The sequence below is a fragment of the Stylophora pistillata genome, chromosome 5, assembly GCF_964205215.1.
Source record: "Stylophora pistillata chromosome 5, jaStyPist1.2, whole genome shotgun sequence".
Taxonomy (NCBI): domain Eukaryota; kingdom Metazoa; phylum Cnidaria; class Anthozoa; order Scleractinia; family Pocilloporidae; genus Stylophora; species Stylophora pistillata.
In genome coordinates this window covers 4,365,813-4,383,405 of record NC_142523.1, presented here as the reverse complement: position 1 = coordinate 4,383,405, position 17,593 = coordinate 4,365,813, and the positions used below count along the sequence as shown (strand labels likewise).

The window sequence follows — 17,593 nt, the reverse complement described above, 5'->3', positions numbered from 1 at the left end:
TAAATAAGAAATACAATTGTCACAGATCTAAAACGGCGTATATCTAAAGTTTTAACCATAATTTAAAGTATTTATTTTATCTTAGATGTAACATTACTTGAAGCTGTACCTCTAAACATAATTAATGATCTGGTACAACTGAATTTTGCATTCTTGTTTTCGTGTTAGACTTGCTATGAAACAAAAGTTTAAAAACTTGTGTAATTATTGACCTAAAAGAGCTTATTGACTTGGCTGACTGACAGATCACATTTAGTGTAACTCTTTAACTCCCAGAAGTGATTAACCTGTAACTTCTTCCTATGATATCTATACATTATCCAGCAAACAGGTAATGAGAATACTAAGACTTATCAAGTAGAAGTTCTTATTTTGATCTAACTCCAAATTCTCGTAACTAATTCACAAAGAAATGTGTAGCAGCCAGAGGGGAGAATTGACCAATCAGATCTTGGGAGTTAAAGGGTTTTAATGCGCAATCTCAGAAATTTGTGATGTGATTGGTTGTTTTGTAGTTCAACAGACCATTCAGAATATTCTTACTGAGAACATACACCACTTGTCCAGAGTAGTTTCATGTTCAAAAGTTGCATAAAATTAATTCAAATCTTTTAAGGCTTACTGATGTTAGTCTATTCGAATATCTGAATGCGATGGTTAAAAATGTCAGACACAAGTATTCGACCATCGCTGAGCATTGCAGCAGAGATAGGAAGATCAAATTCTCCTTTTTTGTTTCCTTCTGATCCAAATTTTGTTATAAACTTTCCACTAAGATCAAATACCTGAATTCTGTTATTAAATATATCACAGACCATCAGGTGTCCTGCCTTGTTAACTGTTAAACAACGAGGGTTATTGAACTCCCCATCCCCCTCCCCCTTCTTTCCAAATCTGTACAAAAAATTACCATTCCTATCAAACACTTTGATACAATATTCATTGTTGTCTGACACTATGAGATATTTTTCATACTGTATACAGTGAACGGGATCGGTTAAAGAACCCTCACCCCCGAATTTATTTAAATAATGGCCTTTAGGAGAAAAGATCTTGATCAATTTGTTGTTTGAATCAGCAATAATTATATTTCCATCGTTCTCTACAGATAAGCCATAAGGATAAGACAGCTGGTGATCAAGATTTCCATAACCACCAAACTGGCTCAGGTACTCACCCTGCTCACTGAACAACTGAACACGGTGGTTATGACAGTCCACCACTATAATGTTATTGTTTTTATCAAAAGCTATCCCAGTAGGAAAGTTGAACTCTCCCTGTTTATCACCATAGCTACCAAAAGATCTTAAGTAAGTTCCATCACTACTGAATACCTGAACCCTGGCGCTCCCCTTCTCAATCACTGCAATTTCATCACGTTCATTCACTGCAACTCCCCAGGGATTGCTTAACATTCCAGGAGACGAGCCTTGTTGTCCAAAAGATAACACGGGTCTGAATTGTCTTGGTGAAACTTTAACCGAGAAAGGACTGCCTCGAACTTCTTCCTCATTCACTTTGACTACTGCCTGGCACCTTCCGGTTTCTTTGACAAAATAACTGACTTTGTAGCTACCATCGTGGTTATCTTTCACTCGCACTTCTGTTGCACAGTCATGGCCTTCCTGATTTTTTATTTCCGCAGTTACTCGGTCACCCTTTTCGTAACATTGTTGTCCTTTGGCATTTTTTGTTGTTAAAACAAAGTTCGCTTGAATTCCAATAACCGCTTCAGTGAGTCCTTTTCCTTTAGCAGTCGACTGATCCGCTTTGGACTCAGAGCTTAATACACGGCCAATTCCTTCATGTATTGTTTTTTCCTTTAAGGCTTCGTTTTCCTCAAAGATTAATTGACGCAGACCTTCGAGGTCACAGTCTAGTTGTTCGCGCTCATCATCGACCTCTTCCGGGATGATTGTGTTTATTGCCTTATCTAACTCCGCAAGCTCTGCGCTGGTGCTACGCTTTAAAAGCGTTTCAAATTTTGTGACTGCTGTTTCGATCATTTTGACTTTCTGTTCCATTTCGATCCTTTGTATTCGCAAACATTCCAGGGATTGTTGCGCCTCATAATCCGCTTCATTAAAGATTTCCAGTTTCTTGGCTTCAATAACTGCGAACATGCTATCTGCAAACTGTTGCGCGCTTCTTTTTACTTTGGCAACGTTTGCTTCGATGTTATGAGAACTCTCGTCAAGTTTCAAGATTTTGTTTCTCATCCTTTGTGCTTTTGCTTTGTTGGATTCAATCGTGGACATGACTAGCGATTTCTTTTCATTGGCCACTTCTTCTAATAGTACTTTAACATGTCCATCGTGAGTGGTTACAACGCATGAAGAACAAACAGTTTCTTCACATTTGACACAGAAGAATTTCAACTTTTTCTTTTCGTGGCCTTGTCGTGAACAAAATGCTGGTCGCTTCAAGACATCCTCGATGTCTTGATCTTCAAAATCTTTCAGTGCAAGAGCTCGGTGATCTTTATTTGCTTTGAGTAAGTTATGCACAGTGATACACTCTTCACACCAGAATGTACAGCACTGAAAACAGTAGAAACTGTGCACTCCTCTTTTGTCGCAGTTTCCGCATTTGACTCCAGTAGAACTGCACTGCTTTATGGCCAACACATCTAGTAAGCTGTTGATGCGAAAGTTAGTGGGCAGATCTCTTAGGTTTCCTCCAGGGACTTGACTCTCCTTGCGACACTCAGGACACGTTATGACATCATAGCGGCCACTGTTTCTTTGAATTCCTTCTAAACAGTGAAGGCAGAAGCTGTGTAAACATGGCAGCTGCTTTGGTTTAGTAAATGTGGTCATGCACACGGGACAGGAAACTTCCTCATGAAGATTGTCAAGTAAGGTTTTGATATCCATGTTTAGCAGTTTGAAAGGAAGGAATTTGCTGCACGTATTAAACACCTCTAATAAAATAGTTGTTGTCTTGCGAATGAAATGCTATAAATATTAACGAATCAGATGCGATACCTAAAGGCGTATTTGACATGCAAGATTTCTGAGAATACTTCTAATTTTATACGGTTTGACCTCGGTAGACAAACACGTTCTCAGATGGTGGACAGGTTTTAGGAAGATTGGCTGACCCTCAGTGAGTCTCCAGAATGGCCACGACCAATGACGAAGGTGTTAAATAAGAGCGTGATTTTCAGAAAAACTAGACGCTATCGTAGTGCTAACTCTAAAGTTTTCAAATAAATAGGCCATTTTTCATTGAAAATACTAACTAGTCTTCGTAGCCGACGGTTTTGTAGGGGGAGCGCCTGATGAAATACATGTGGTAATTGACAATCGTGTAAGTTACCGCGACCTTGATCATTTTGATGCTCATTGTGCAGCTGCAGACAGACTTGTTTTCAATCAGATGGCGGACAGGTTGCAGTGGAGGAGTGGCTTCAGTATGGTCTCGGCCAATCGCGATGCTTAATTGAAAGTGTTTGGGAAGAGCGTGACTTTAAAAAAGAATAGACTCTGTATGACCTTTATTTTGATAGGTTAACATAATCAGTGGCTTATGCAGCTTAATCTTAAAAGTTTGTTGTAGATAAGTGGAGATGGTTTGTTTTATCTTGGGCAACACACGCAACAGCTAAACATGTGAACTAGTTGTTCTTATGCCGAGTGAAAGTCACACGCAAGCATATTCTCTCCCCACCCTTCTCAGTGCCTTTTTGCTTTACTAACTCTTGCCTCCATGCCCCCGCGCGGTACATGTATCTCCATTTGATTTAAATTTAGGTATTGTCTTTTATCACTGTTTTACTATTGTTTTATAATTCCACACAGCGCAAGTATTTCATTCATAGACTTTCAAATTATTACTCGACGCTATTTACAGAAGCGTTAACTCTAACCTGGTTGAGGATTTATTCTTTGATCAACAGGCGCAAAACAACTGATCGCGCCGAAAATGAATATATTGGCTAAGTTTCGCTCGAAATAGTTTTGAATGGAAACCGAAATCTTCCTATCTCAGGCTACCTTTTTTTGTTTCTTCTACTCTGATCATTCTGTTCTTCACTTCCTCCACTTTTCAGCTCCGCTGTTCCAGCCAATTTAATTGTCAAAATATTCTTTTCTCAAGAGATAATGAGACAGGGACTTGACTCTTTATTCACTGGTGAGAAGACCATGGTGGTCCTTATCGATGGATTTTTTCCTATCTCTAGAGAGCTCTTTTGTGGGTTTTTTAATTTTTGGTTACCAATCCCTTCACGCATGTTTGTGATTTCGTACATCAGAGCAAGAGGAAAACGGAACTGTTATGTTAAGCATCATAAAACTGCTTGTCATGGATGTCATCTGTTTCTTCTTCCGTTTTGTCACTTTCGTTTTGTGTAAAGCGGACTTTCCTTTTAGAATACAGAGCAAAAAAACTCACGGACAAATAGAACAATCGATAATCCCGGTATAATTAGAAACGATCGTGACGCCAAATATCTGTGAAACAACTTAACAGTCTTATGGTTGAGATGCTATTAATTTTGACCAATTACATGAGATGCCTGAAGACATATTTAACATGCAAGATTGCTGAGAATTGTTAAGTTTAGCCTGACCTCAGACATTTAAAGCTCATTATGTAGTATCCAGTGGAAGGAGCAATCCAGTAGCTTCTGGGTCTACGGTCATGATCACAAAGTGTATGCTCCAGACTTCCCCCAGAAGTGCAGCTGCGGCTGCAGTATTTCGTAGAGCTGCCCTCCGAATGAGCAATCAGTAACCGCGAACTACGTGAGCTTTCGGGACTTGAAGTTATAAGGGAGACGAAGTTTAGGGCATGGACGCGTTTCACATAAGGGACTGGTCATTATTTATCTCGGGGGAGGGGGGGGGGATCCTCGGAGGATTTTGGTTGCGTCGCGATAGAATTTAACCCATTTCCCCATAAGGCTCTGCAATGTTCTTATGATCACCCCTTCATTGGCAGTCAATTATCTATAGTCCCCTTCCCTTTATACTCTGTTTAGGGTTCGTACGCGTCTTGAAAACCCTTGCAAACCCTTGAATTTCAGGAGGCCGATTTCAAGGCCTTAAAAGTACTTGAATTTCGTTTTGGGTCCTTGAAAGTTCTTGATTTTTTATTGAAAAACATCGAAAACTATCTGCTTTTGCTTTGCACCATCGGTAAACCCAAAACAGAGATGTTAACAGAAACATTTTTCTTGTTTTTGAGGTAAAATTGTCATTACAAAAATTCCTTGAAATTTCTAAATAGGTTCCTGGAAAGTCCTTGAATCTTTGGCCTGAAAAATTGTACGAACCCTGTCTGTTGTCAACGACTAATTCCCCCCTCCCGGCTTTCCTTGAACACGTCGTGCTACCCCTTTAAAAAATCCTTCTCACCCTCCCCCCGGTGATAAATGATAACTGCTCCCTTACAACCACGCCCAAGGTAGCTTCATATCTTTAATAATTTTAAAATAGGACTCACATAGTTTTAAGAATAAATCACTTGGTACAATAATCAAAACCTAGTTAGGAAGTAATGTTTACTGCCATTCTTTGGGATGTCACGCAATGTCTCCCCCCCCCCCCCCACCCCCACCCCCACCCCCACTTTAAAGAAGCTTCTATTAAGGGGTGTGTTGGGTGATATCTTCAAGACTGGCCGGGATCTGGGAAGGAGACTCGAGATTATGTTTCTTAGAGTATTAGACGAACAAAAGCTTTAATATTAATTCATAGAGTTTTTCGAAGAAAGGATGAAATACAGATGGTCTCCATTGCTATTGACGCAGATTTCTGAATTCTGAAGCTCACATAACTGCTGTTTTCTTTTTCTTAAAGAAAGACAGCATCTTACTTTAGGTCCTATAGATGCCAACCATATGTCTGGTGCAAATCCATCACCTCTCTGATTTGTTAGGTTACCATTATCAATAGCTTATACAGCTTTGCTTTGAAAATTTGTAGTTAAGTAGAAGTCAAAGCTACAGTCATCTTAGGAAACATCCGAAATAGTAAAACGTGCGAAGTAATCTTCTATAGCCGAGCGGAAGTGACGCGAAGGCAAGTCCCTTCCCCACCCCGCTCAGAGCTCTTTTGCCACACTACATCTCACCTCATGCTCCCGCGCGGACAATGTTTCTCCCTTTAAATTAAATTGAGATAGTGTTTTTTAGGTTTTTAGCATTATTATTACCATTATTATTTAATTCCACACTGCTCTAAAAACTGTGCTAGTCTTCTATTCATAGCTGAAATATATCATTAGACGCTATTGAAGCGTCGACTCTAGCTTGCTTGGGGATTTGCGGTGTAATAAATAGGCGTACAAATAACAGATCGTCAAAATTATAACATTGGTTAAATTTTTAATTTATTAGATTCGCCGACAGGCAGGGACACCGCAACAGCTTGCGCCGGTTACAGCAGGCCCAGTAAACCCGCCCATCCTACCCCACCCCAGGGGAGGACATCCATCACACAGTAATCTCGTGTGTGGGAAATTAACATCTCCTGCCCTCAACCCTGCAGGAGAGGGGACCTCCATTTATTCGTCCCTATCCGAGAAGACTAGAATATCTAACCATTCTTGATTTTATAGAAAGGAAGCAAATTTTTCTCAATTATTTTAAGACCTTGAGTGTTGGTCCGGCCGGGGCTCGAACCCTTGACCTCCCGCACAACAGTCTAGTGCACTATCCATTGGGCTAACTGGGCGGGGGTTTTCTTCGGAATAATGGCGAAGGTCAGTAGTATTGCGTTAAGGCTCATCAGAAAGGAACTCACAACGACACGACTAATTACATAAAGCTGTACAATGGAGCTTTCATGACAAAACAAACCACGCACTCCGTAGGTTTAAAATCACCGCAGTATTAGAGTGTGGGAATTGATACCACAAATTCCGAAAAATTTGAGCATCACTGTAAATCCTTCTGTCCTCTATCTGCTATCATTCGGTTACGTTAACGGGTCTAGTTCGTAGTTGTTCGTGACCCTCAATGAAAATAAAGATGGCGAAGCCGCCAATTCGAGCTGCACAGCTCGGGTTTCAAAGTTTCAAACCCCACAGCTCATCTGCTTAGCGCTTTAAAGTGCATATTAACTTGCCAGCCTCGTAGGCTATCAATCACTTTTTGAGGTTTAGCATTAGCGTGTTGCGTTACAAACTTTCAAGGGTGCGCTGAAAGAACTTCCGGTTGGCTTGGATCTCTCAGAGTTGAAACACTACTTCTGGCCTGTAAATAAAGCTATTCATTGAGAATTAATATTCTAGCGGGTGGGTGTACAACCTTCCCCTAGTAAACTGCTCGTAAATCAGTCAGAAAGTTTCGAATCACTCTTCTTTGTTTTTATCAACCGCCTACTATACTGCAAAGTTTAAAAACAACTATTTTATTGACATATTTTTACATTTTGAATATTTACAATTTTATATTGCATAGTTATATATGCAATGACAAAATTTTACTAAATTAAATGCCAAAAAACAGTTCATTCACTCTGCTGGTTTAATTCAGGAATACGTTCCTTGCTCAGCATGGTCACGTTGGAAATAATTTCAGAAAAAAACTATGGCTGCACAATTGCTTTATCTTAGATGTAACATTACTTAAAGCTATACTTCTAAATATAATTAATGATCTGGCAGAACTGAATTTTGTTTTCTTGTTATCGTATTAGACTTGATATCAAACAAAAGTTTTAAGACTTCTGCAATTATTGACCTAAAAGAGCTTAGTGACCAGGCTGACTGACAGATCACACGTGCACACTTAGTGTAATGCGCAATCTCTGAAATTTGCGATGTGATTGGTTGTTTTGTAGTTTCACTGACCATTCAGAAGATTCTTACCGAGAATATCCATTACTTGTCAAAACCAGTTCCATGTTTAAAAGTTGCATAAAAATTTATTGAAATCTATTAAATTAAGGCATCCTGATGTTAGTCCATTCAAATATCTGAATGCGATGGTTACTAAAGTCAGACACAAGTATTCGACAATCGCTGAGCACTGCAATAGAGGCAGGAAAATTAAATTCTCCTATCATCCCTCCTTTTGATCCAAATATTGTTATTAGCTCTCCACTAAGATCAAATACCTGAACTCGGTGATTACCTGTATCACAGACCATCAGGTGTCCTACCTTGTTAACTGACAAACAATCAGGAAAATTGAACCCCCCATTCCTCTTCCCCTTCTTTCCAAATTTGTACAAAAAGTTACCGTTTCTATCAAACACTTTGATACAATGTTCACCTCTGTCTGACACTGTGTGATATTTTTCATATTGTATGCAGTGAAAGGGAGAGGTTAAAGAACCCTCACCCCCGAATTTACTTAGATAATGGCCATTAGGAGAAAATATCTTGATAAATTTGTTACCTGAATCAGCAACAACTATATTTCCGTCTTTCTCTACAGATACACCATGAGGAAAAAACATCTGGTGATCAAGATTTCCTTTACCACCAAACTGGCTCAGGTACTCACCCTGCTCACTGAACAATTGAATACGGTGGTTAAAACTGTCCACCACTATAATGTTACTGTTTTGATCAAATGCTATCCCAGAAGGCCAGTTGAACTCTCCCTGTTTATCGCCTTTGCGACCAAAGGATCTTAAGTAAGTTCCATCACTAATGAATACCTGAACCCTGTGGTTATCTGTCTCAGTCACCGCAATTTCATTATGTTCATTCACTGCCACTCCCCAGGGACTGCTTAACGTTCCAGGAGATGGGCTAAAAGAGGACACGGGTCTGAATTGTCTGGGTAATACTTAAACCAAGAAAAGACTACCTGGAATTTCTTCCTCGTTCACTATGACTACGGCCTTGCATCTTCCGGTTTCTTTGGCAAAATTGCTGACTTTGTATCTTCCATCGTTGTTATCTTGTACTCGCACTTCTGTTACACAGTCATGAAACTGCTGATTTTCTATTTCCAGTTACTCGGTCACGCTTCTCGCGACATCGTTGTCCTATGGCATTTTTTGTTGTTAAAACAAAGTTCGTTTCAATTCCAACAATCGATTCAGTGAGTCCTTTTCCTTCAGCAGTTGACTGATGTGCTTTGGTCTCGTTCGCTTGAAAGGTAACGACATGGCCGATCCCTTCACATATTGCTTTTTCCCTTAAGGCTTCGTTTTCCTCGAAGATAGATTGACGCAGACCTTCACGGTCACCGTCTAGTTCTTTACACTCATCATCGGCTTCTTTCTGGATCATAGTGTTCATTGTTATATCTATCTTTGCAAGCTCTGCGGTGTTGCTTCGTTTTAGAAACGTTTCTGCTTTTCTGAGAGCTGTTTCCATCATTTCGACTTTCTGTTCCATCTCAATCCTATGTATTAGCCAACGTTCCAGGGACTGTTGTGCCTCATGATCCGCTTCATTAAAGATTTCCTGTTTCTTGGCTTCAATAGCAGCGATCATGCCTTTTGAAAACTGTTCTGCGCTTCTTTTTACTTTGGCGACTTTTCCTTTAATGATATCACAGCTCTCGCCGAGTTTAGCGATTTTTTTCTCATTATTTGCACTTTTTCTTTCTTAGATTCAATCGTAGACATGACTTGCAATTTCTTTGCGTCAGCCGCTTCATTCAATAGTACATTAAAATTTCCATCGTGAGCGGTTACAACGCATGAAGAACAAATGGCTACTCCACATTTCACATAGAAGAACTAGCACTCTAGCTCTTTCTTTTGGTGGCCTTGTAGTGAAGAAATTGCTGGCCGCTTTAATACACCCTCGCTGTCTTGATCTTCAAAATCTTTCAGTGCAAGAACGCGGTGTTCTCTGTTTGTTAGGAGTAAGTTATGCAGAGTGATACACTCGTCACACCAGAATGCGCAGCACTGGAAACAGTAGAAACTTTGCACTCTTCTTTTGTCGCAGTTTCCACATTTGACTCCAGTAGAGCTACAGTCCCTTATGGCCAACACATCTAGTAGGTTGTTGATGCGGAAATTGGTGGGTAAATCTTTAAGATTTCCTTTAGGGACTGGATTCTCCTTACGACACTCAGGACACGTTATGACATCATGGCGGCCGCTGTTTCTTTGAATTCCTGCTAAACAGTGAAGGCAGAAGCTGTGCAAACATGGCAGTTACTTTGGTTCAGTAAATGTGGTCATGCACACCGGACAGGAACTTCTTCATGAAGATTGTCAAGCAAGGTTTTGATATCCATGATTAGCAGCTTGAAAAGCAGGGCTTTTGCTTCACGTACCAAACACGCCTAATAAAGAAGTATTGTCTTGCGACTGAAATGCTATAAATATTGACCAATTATAATTAAGTGACACCAAAAGGCGTATTCAACATGCAACATATCAAACTGTTTCCCCACTGCGATGGACATTTGTTTTTGTCGGTTCCAGCCTGGCGCGGCCGCTAACCCAGATGCCCTCCTGAGCAAATTTTCAAAATGGCGGACAAGCCAAAGAGAGAGATAAGAGAACCAAAGCGATTCTGCAACGAATACTCAGCATACACCCGCGTTAAAAAGGTCATTTCACAGAGAAAAGATACAAAATTGTATGATGTTGAAGTCACGGAGGTTGACAAACCCAACAAGAGACTGAAAATTCACTACATTGGCTACGGTACACGCTTCGATAAGTGGAGACCCTTCGGGGACGGTGAAGCATCTGAATATTTTCCTTCGAAATTGTATAGATTAGTAGGCTGGAACAAAAATTTATTGGACGACGTTTAGGGTAAAAACAGCAATCTAACCTGAAAAAATGAATTTATTCCGACTCTTTCGGAAAATAACTTTACAAATCTGACTTGTTTATCTCGTAAGTAAACGATGGTAAATTAATACCCGAAGCGCTTCCGAGCTACCCGATTCTTCTCCCACTGCTTTCACGCTTATAAAACAGGAAAGGAGCAAAAGGAGGATGGTGTGGCTGTTTTGACTAGCCATTTGACGAGGTTCAATCTGCTCCTTGTTCGACAATTTACATATCAAAACAAAGGAAATTTTTTTTTTGTTTTATTTTGGTGGTACATTTTCAATTTGCGCTTGCGTAAGAGAGAAATCGCTCAAGACTCCTTGCTCGGTCTTGTTTTGACCACGAACGCCTTCTTAATTTTGACGGACCCGCTCGGGAAAAGGTGAAAATGACGAGGGAAAAACTTTACTTTGTAGTACGAAAATACACGGAATGGAAAGCCAATATATAGTAGTTCAATATTTCGGTGGTACATTGTTAACTTTTTATACAGAGAGTGGGCAAGATGATATAACATCCAAAAATCGCACTCGATTTGAATGGGCCGATGAAGTGGGCGTGGTCACGAAATTCAGTAAGAGACTATTTGTACCCCGTGAGTTTGATATGCTTTCTGAGAATCGTGGAAGTTTACCTTGACCCCGCTTTACCTAGCCCACATGTAATGGCAGCCTCCCTACCTTCGGCTTCTTCTTGTAGTTGGGGGAGGGGGGGGGGGGACGAGGGGGTTCGGTTACACTTAGGCAATGCCATTTCAAAAACATTGCCTCTGTTAGAGTAAGGTTCTTGCCGGATAAAAAATGTATCGCACAAAATTTTAAAAACATATTCCTTTGTCGTGTCCAGTTTTTTAATGAGTAAGCGCCGTTTTGAGGCAAGCGCCGCGTGCCCCATTGCTGATTTTCATTGTCACACCATCATCAAAACCATGCAACAAATCAATTCAAGAATCAAAGACATAAAAGAAGTTGAGTATCTAAACAGTCTTGCGAAGATTCAGGTCGGTGCGATGTTTCGTGTAGAAGATGTGTAGAAGAAATTTTAAAAACCATGTTTTATTATCCAAATGTATAAGGGTTTGTAAGGAGACGCCATATTTTTGTGTCCCTCTGGGGGGCACAAGTATGGCCGTCGGAAGCTAACATAAACATATATCATGGAGGTTTGCTAGAAAAGGCCCGTATTCGTTTTCTGAGAGCTCATAAACATCTATAATAGTACTTTCTCTGGTACAAGAACTATTGAGATTGTGAAGTCTCAGCTAATAAGTCATTCTTTTCTCGTCCGTCATTTTAATATCGTATCACGCAGAAGCTTAGAATTCATCACTGCTGTTCTAAAAACTTATTACACTATAATCTTAAAAGGATTGATAATTCCTTATTTTTACTAATTTTTTTTCAATTATGTATGCGTGCAAACATGATCGCCAAGCTCTATAGTTCTATAATTTTACTCTACTTTCTAATACTTCCATCGATAGTTTTGCCTTCGGTGCGCGTCAAATCGAGAAATGAGGGTTTAAACTCGAGAAATAGCCATTTATTTCATGTGACAGTCCGTGCTGAGCGCGCTGATCAAACTCGGTTGAACAAACACCCATCGAAAGCCCCGAAGAGACCAGTTGTAGAATGGAGAAAGCGTGGCTCTATTTGCGTCTTTCTTCCACTTAAAGATCTTACCAAGTGTTTGGATGTTCATGCCAACCCAGGGCCTCCAAAGCCTCGGACTGACTCCAGCAACTTGGTAAATTTACAGCCACAGAGACCCAACAGCGAGGACAGCCCTCGTTTTGCCATCATTTGCTGCTTGTAAGGTTTACAGCCGTCTGGAATTATTTGCTCTTCGTTTCCAAAAGTATCCTGACCAGGTATTCAGGACTTGTCTTGTGAACCTTAAGGCAAACAGACTTTTAAGATACCATAGCACTCGGCTTTCCCGAGGAGAGAAACCTAATGCCAGTCAAAAACCAATCCCTAGTAGGATAACTTGTAGCGAACTTGGTAAACAACCCCGAACAAGCACTATAGCCATCCGCGAATTTGATAAGCCAGCGAGAGCGGTGAATTATAGCGTCTTAACGAAGGTCAAACATCAGAAATCTTATGATATACCTGTTATCCTGTCAACAGATGTGAGAGCATTAACAAATAAGGTGGATGAGATTCAACATATCGCCGAGCTCAATTCTGTACGCGCTATTTGCATTACTGAAACTTGGCTGTCGCCCAATGTGCCAGGTTCTTGTGTCGCTATCCCTGGTTACAATCTGAGGATTGAATTACTACAGGAGAAGGAGTACGTATGATGCACGATCCTCGCAGTAGATAGCGCTATTTAAGCTATTGCTTAAATAGCGCTATCTACTGCGAGGATCGTGCATCATACGTATCAAATACCGCAGTTCAATATATGATTTTCATAATATTTATTCTATCTCATTTATCACTTTCACGGGTTCATTACGAATCAACTTAACGGCCTGCTCTCAGTTGGCTTGTTAGCTCAATTGGTTAGAGCGCTGCACTAGTATCGCAGAGGTCAGTGGTTCGAGTCCCGTACAGGCCTGATTTTTTTCAGGTCTGAATTTCGCTATTGCTTAAATAGCGCTATCTACTGCGAGGATCGTGCATCATACGTATCAAATACCGCAGTTCAATATATGATTTTCATATATTTATTCTATCTCAGGAGAAGGAGTGTGTATTTATTTAGATCACCAAGTGCCATGTAAACGCCTAGAATCTTGTAATCAAGATGAAGTCGAATCAATTTGGATATCGATTAGGTCGCATAATATGACACTCAGCAAGTAACCATGAACCTGAGAAAGTGATTTTGTAGCAACATATTCAGAGAAATCTTGACATGCTATCATCTGACCAGCCAAATGCCCTGATTATAATTAGTGGCGACTTTAATCATTACACAAGAGGATTAAAGTCAAAATGAAAGCCAACCATCTCCGCAAGCAGCTAGTGACTTTCAAAACTAGAGGCTCAGGCACGCTGGACTGGTTTTTTTACAAATAGACCAAAGTTGTTCAGTTTATCGCAATTGCCCAAAGTCGCATCATCTGATCACTATACCATCTTGACCAGACCAATGATATCATCCGAACACAAATCGGTCATCAGGAAAATACAGTCACGCGAATTGTGCGACAGTGCATGGCGTGCGCTCGGGCGCTGGATGACCGAGAAGGACTGGTACTCGGTTCTTAATACTGAGTCTTGTCAAGAGAAGTACAGGCTTTTGATGATGGAAGTTACTTCTGCTATTGATTCTTTCCTTCCAAGAAAAACGGTTAAGAAACACCCAACTGACTGTCCCTCGATCTCTAAAAAACTGAAATCTTGGATTCGCAAAAGACAATCTACATTTCTCAGACATGGAAAGGACTCTGTGAGTTACAAATTTTGGAGGAACAAAGTCCAGGGCGAGGTCAAAGAAGCTAAAAATCATTACTATCATGATAAAGTTGCTCAAATAGAATCCTCTAATTCCAGTAAGTGGTGGAGGCAAATAAAGTCACTCTCAGGCCAAGACATCCAGCAGGAGTGGTACCGCCAGTCTCTTGGGGATACCATAAATACAAAATTACTTGCAAATAAGATAAATGACTTTTTTGTAAGTCTTGCAGACCATTTTACACCCTTGACCCTTGATTCTCCCCCAAGCCTGGTACCAAAGGAACTTTTCGTCTATAATGAGGAAGTGTTCCGATCCCTGTCGTCGCTTACTGTTGCAAAAGCTGTAGAACCCGACAACATCCCAAATAAACTGCTTAAGGACTTTGCACACGAACAAGCTTCCGTCAATCGAAACATCTTTAACCAGTCTCTCAAGGTGGGATACATTCCATCTCTTCTAAAATCTTCCATCGTCACCCCAATCCCAAAGGTAAACCCACCAAGAGAAATAAAGAGCGATCTCCACCTGACATCGCTCACGTGTACAGTGGCAAAAGTCGTGGTGGGATTCACGTACAGTTACATGGAAAAATCGGCCCGCGACAGTTTGCACGTAGAGGCCACTCGACAACAGATGCTCTTCTATTTATATTACAAGCCATTTACGAGGCAGTAGATTGTGCTGATCTAGGAGCCCTGGTCTTCTTCGCTGGCTTCTCAAAAGGCTTTGATCTAATAGGCCATAACATCTTAAATGGCTGAGTTGCGAAAACTAGTGGTTGATCCCGCGCTCATCAGTTGCATTGCGACATTCCTAACAGACAGAAAACAGGCTGTAAGAATAGGTACATTACTATCAGATGGGAAATTCATCAAGGGAGGTGTGCCTCAGGGAGCTAAATAACCTAGGAGTGATACTTTTCATAATAATGACAAACAAACTTTTTGCTGATTGGCATCTGAGAGTCAAGTTTGTGGATGACACGTCTGCCGTAGAGATATTGCCCTGGAACTCTATTATCCCGTTACATTAAATCTTTGATTTGCCAGTTGAGGAATGTATATACACAGAACAATTCACATAAGATGAAAACCAGGGAGGCATATGGAAAAAATCACCAGACAAAAGCTATTTTAAGCTGCTTTTATTTTAATTGCATGCGTGTCGTTTGAGGGATGCATGCGTACCTGAAATGAAGTTTATAAAGTCAATGAGCAATGTATTAAGAATAATACACCTTGGAAAGACCTCTACTGTTCCAAAGCACTCTTTTCATGAGAGATTTCAAGTCTCGCCTTGACAAACCTATTTGGTCGAAATACGATTCTTCTCTTGGTTTTCAACAATGAATGTATTACTTTATCTTCCATTTCAATTTCTTTTATTTTTTTTCGCGTAAACTCCTTTGTTACTGAACTAGGCATCTTGAGAAATGGTGTTAGACAAAAACTCAACAGCTCTGGGCCTTTAAGTTACTTCGTCTGTTACTGCGGAGAAATTTAATAAGGTATACACCTAATTGCAAAAAGGTCGTCAGAAACTGAGAAAATAGATATTAATTTCAAACTTCTTGGGTGTATCAGATGTTGTGTTTGGCGTTTTAAAGTGATTCCAAAAAGTAGAAAAAAAATTGAATGACTTTTTCTCCGATGGTCAACGAAGTTAACTTCGGTTTCCAAGGCTTTCTACCTTCAGATACCGGTATGTAAAGGTGTTTTGTCATGTGTAATGGGGATATGCGGGTGAGCAGTGTCAATTCAAAGTTTAGCCCTCACGAGTATGTCTTTGAGCGACCGCCCTCTTTTGTAAGATACGAGCGGCGGATTTTTGTATAGTTCGCTCAGTAGTGGTTGTGTTTCTATTAAATGCCAGTTTTTCATGAGAATTTGCTTTATGTGTGGCACTGAGTACGCACATCAGGGATTGCGTCTTTTTCGAATCGTTCGCCTTTGTAGATGTACAGCTATTTTTTTTACTGTCTCGATCGTTAAGTTGTCTGGATTGCTTTCAGCTTGCGCCACGCGCGCTGATTCGATCGTGCTACAGTTCTTAGTGTTCAGTGTTCCAGCCGATTTGGCTCGTTTTCTTTTCTTTATTTCGGTATTAAAACGAACGATTTCACGTTCATAGAAGCACATGAGCGCCTTTACTGTTTCTTTCTCCGCGTTGTTACGGATTTGCTTTATCTCATTTTTTAAATCCTCGTCTGCTCTTATTTTGGCCCACGCCCTATATTGTAGGGATTCTGGGCATGTTCTGCCAGGCATTTGGTACAGAGGAATTTGTTCGTTATCCTCAGACTTGCCGATTAGATCATCTTCAGTGGCGGTGTCGTACGAGGCTTCCATGTTTTCTTCATTCTCTGAGTGGCATTGCTTTGGCCCGGAGCGTTTAGTAGCCCATCTGCCGTTATAATTTCTTTCGAAATTTTCTTTAGATGGTCAGGCAAGACCGCGGTTTCGATCCTAATCTTTTGGATCTCGTCAGTTGTCGATTAACTAAATAGACTGGTAGAGATTCGTTCTCGGTATCAGTCGGGAATTTTGCTCCCTATCCAGGCGAACGTCTCGCAAATAGCCAAGATGCCGATGTGGCCGCCAATGAATAAGACGAAGATTGTATTTTTCCCGAAATCCTCTTTTTCGGCCTCCCAACATGCGAGCCACACTCCATGCTTTTACCCTTCTTTCACAGAAGTACACAACCAGTGACGTCACAGGGCTGTTTTGGCCACGCCAAGATGGCCGCCAATTTTGATCTCAGCCGGTCAACTTCGAATTCTTAAAAATGTACTTTTCCGGTATGCGTTGGCCCAAAAAAAGTACACAGCGTTTGCAAATAACGTTCAAGCTCTATTATATTGCAAAAATTTCGGATATGAAAATTACGTTTCAGTAGCACTTTAAAGAAAAAAACTATGGGCGAATATCCGTACAGACACTTTACAATCTACCTTTAGTTTTACCGTGCAGTATTCCTTTTACGTGACATTCAAAAGATGAAATGATTCTGTGAGATTAGGGCTGAAACTATAGATATTAGCCTCTATAAGGATTGTTTTTTTGTCTCTAGAAATAAAAATGATGAACATGCTTGAAATAAGGTTAAGCTAACAATTTATTTGTTTGGTGTCAAATATTTTAAACAGTCGTTCCTTTGTTGTTGACCGCTATCTTTGTTAAACTGTTTTTAAGTTGCTCAGACAGCTTCTCTTTTTGTCTCGTAGAACAATTTTTTCATGATATTATTGTTGTGAAGATCTGTGTTGCTGTCACTTACACTCGAGAAAAGGGCTGAGTCGATATGTCAAAATCCATATTCTTAATCTTGTTTTGGAAATATCTCCGTATAAACACTTCATTGTAAAAAAAAGCTGCAGTACCAAAGTTCACCATTGTTTTCTTTATTCAAGAACTGTAAGCACAATGAGGCATGGGGCTGCACGGAAATCTTGCCCAAGTTTTCTC

The 17,593-nt window shown here is 40.3% G+C and overlaps 2 protein-coding genes across 2 annotated transcripts in view; one reads left to right on the top strand and one right to left on the bottom strand.

Annotated features, from left to right (window-relative positions):
* LOC111332931 (E3 ubiquitin-protein ligase TRIM45) overlaps positions 1-3,651 on the bottom strand; it is a 3,987-nt gene extending 336 nt beyond the window's left edge. Inside the window, exon 1 of the mRNA XM_022938420.2 lies at positions 1-3,651. This exon is cut by the window's left edge and continues 336 nt beyond it. Within this exon, the coding sequence (XP_022794155.2) occupies positions 633-2,876 (2,244 nt within the window). The 5' untranslated portion in view covers positions 2,877-3,651 and the 3' untranslated portion in view covers positions 1-632.
* The window catches only part of LOC148729892 (uncharacterized), a 116,661-nt gene that overhangs the window by 39,992 nt on the left and 59,076 nt on the right, over positions 1-17,593 (top strand). The window lies entirely within an intron of this gene.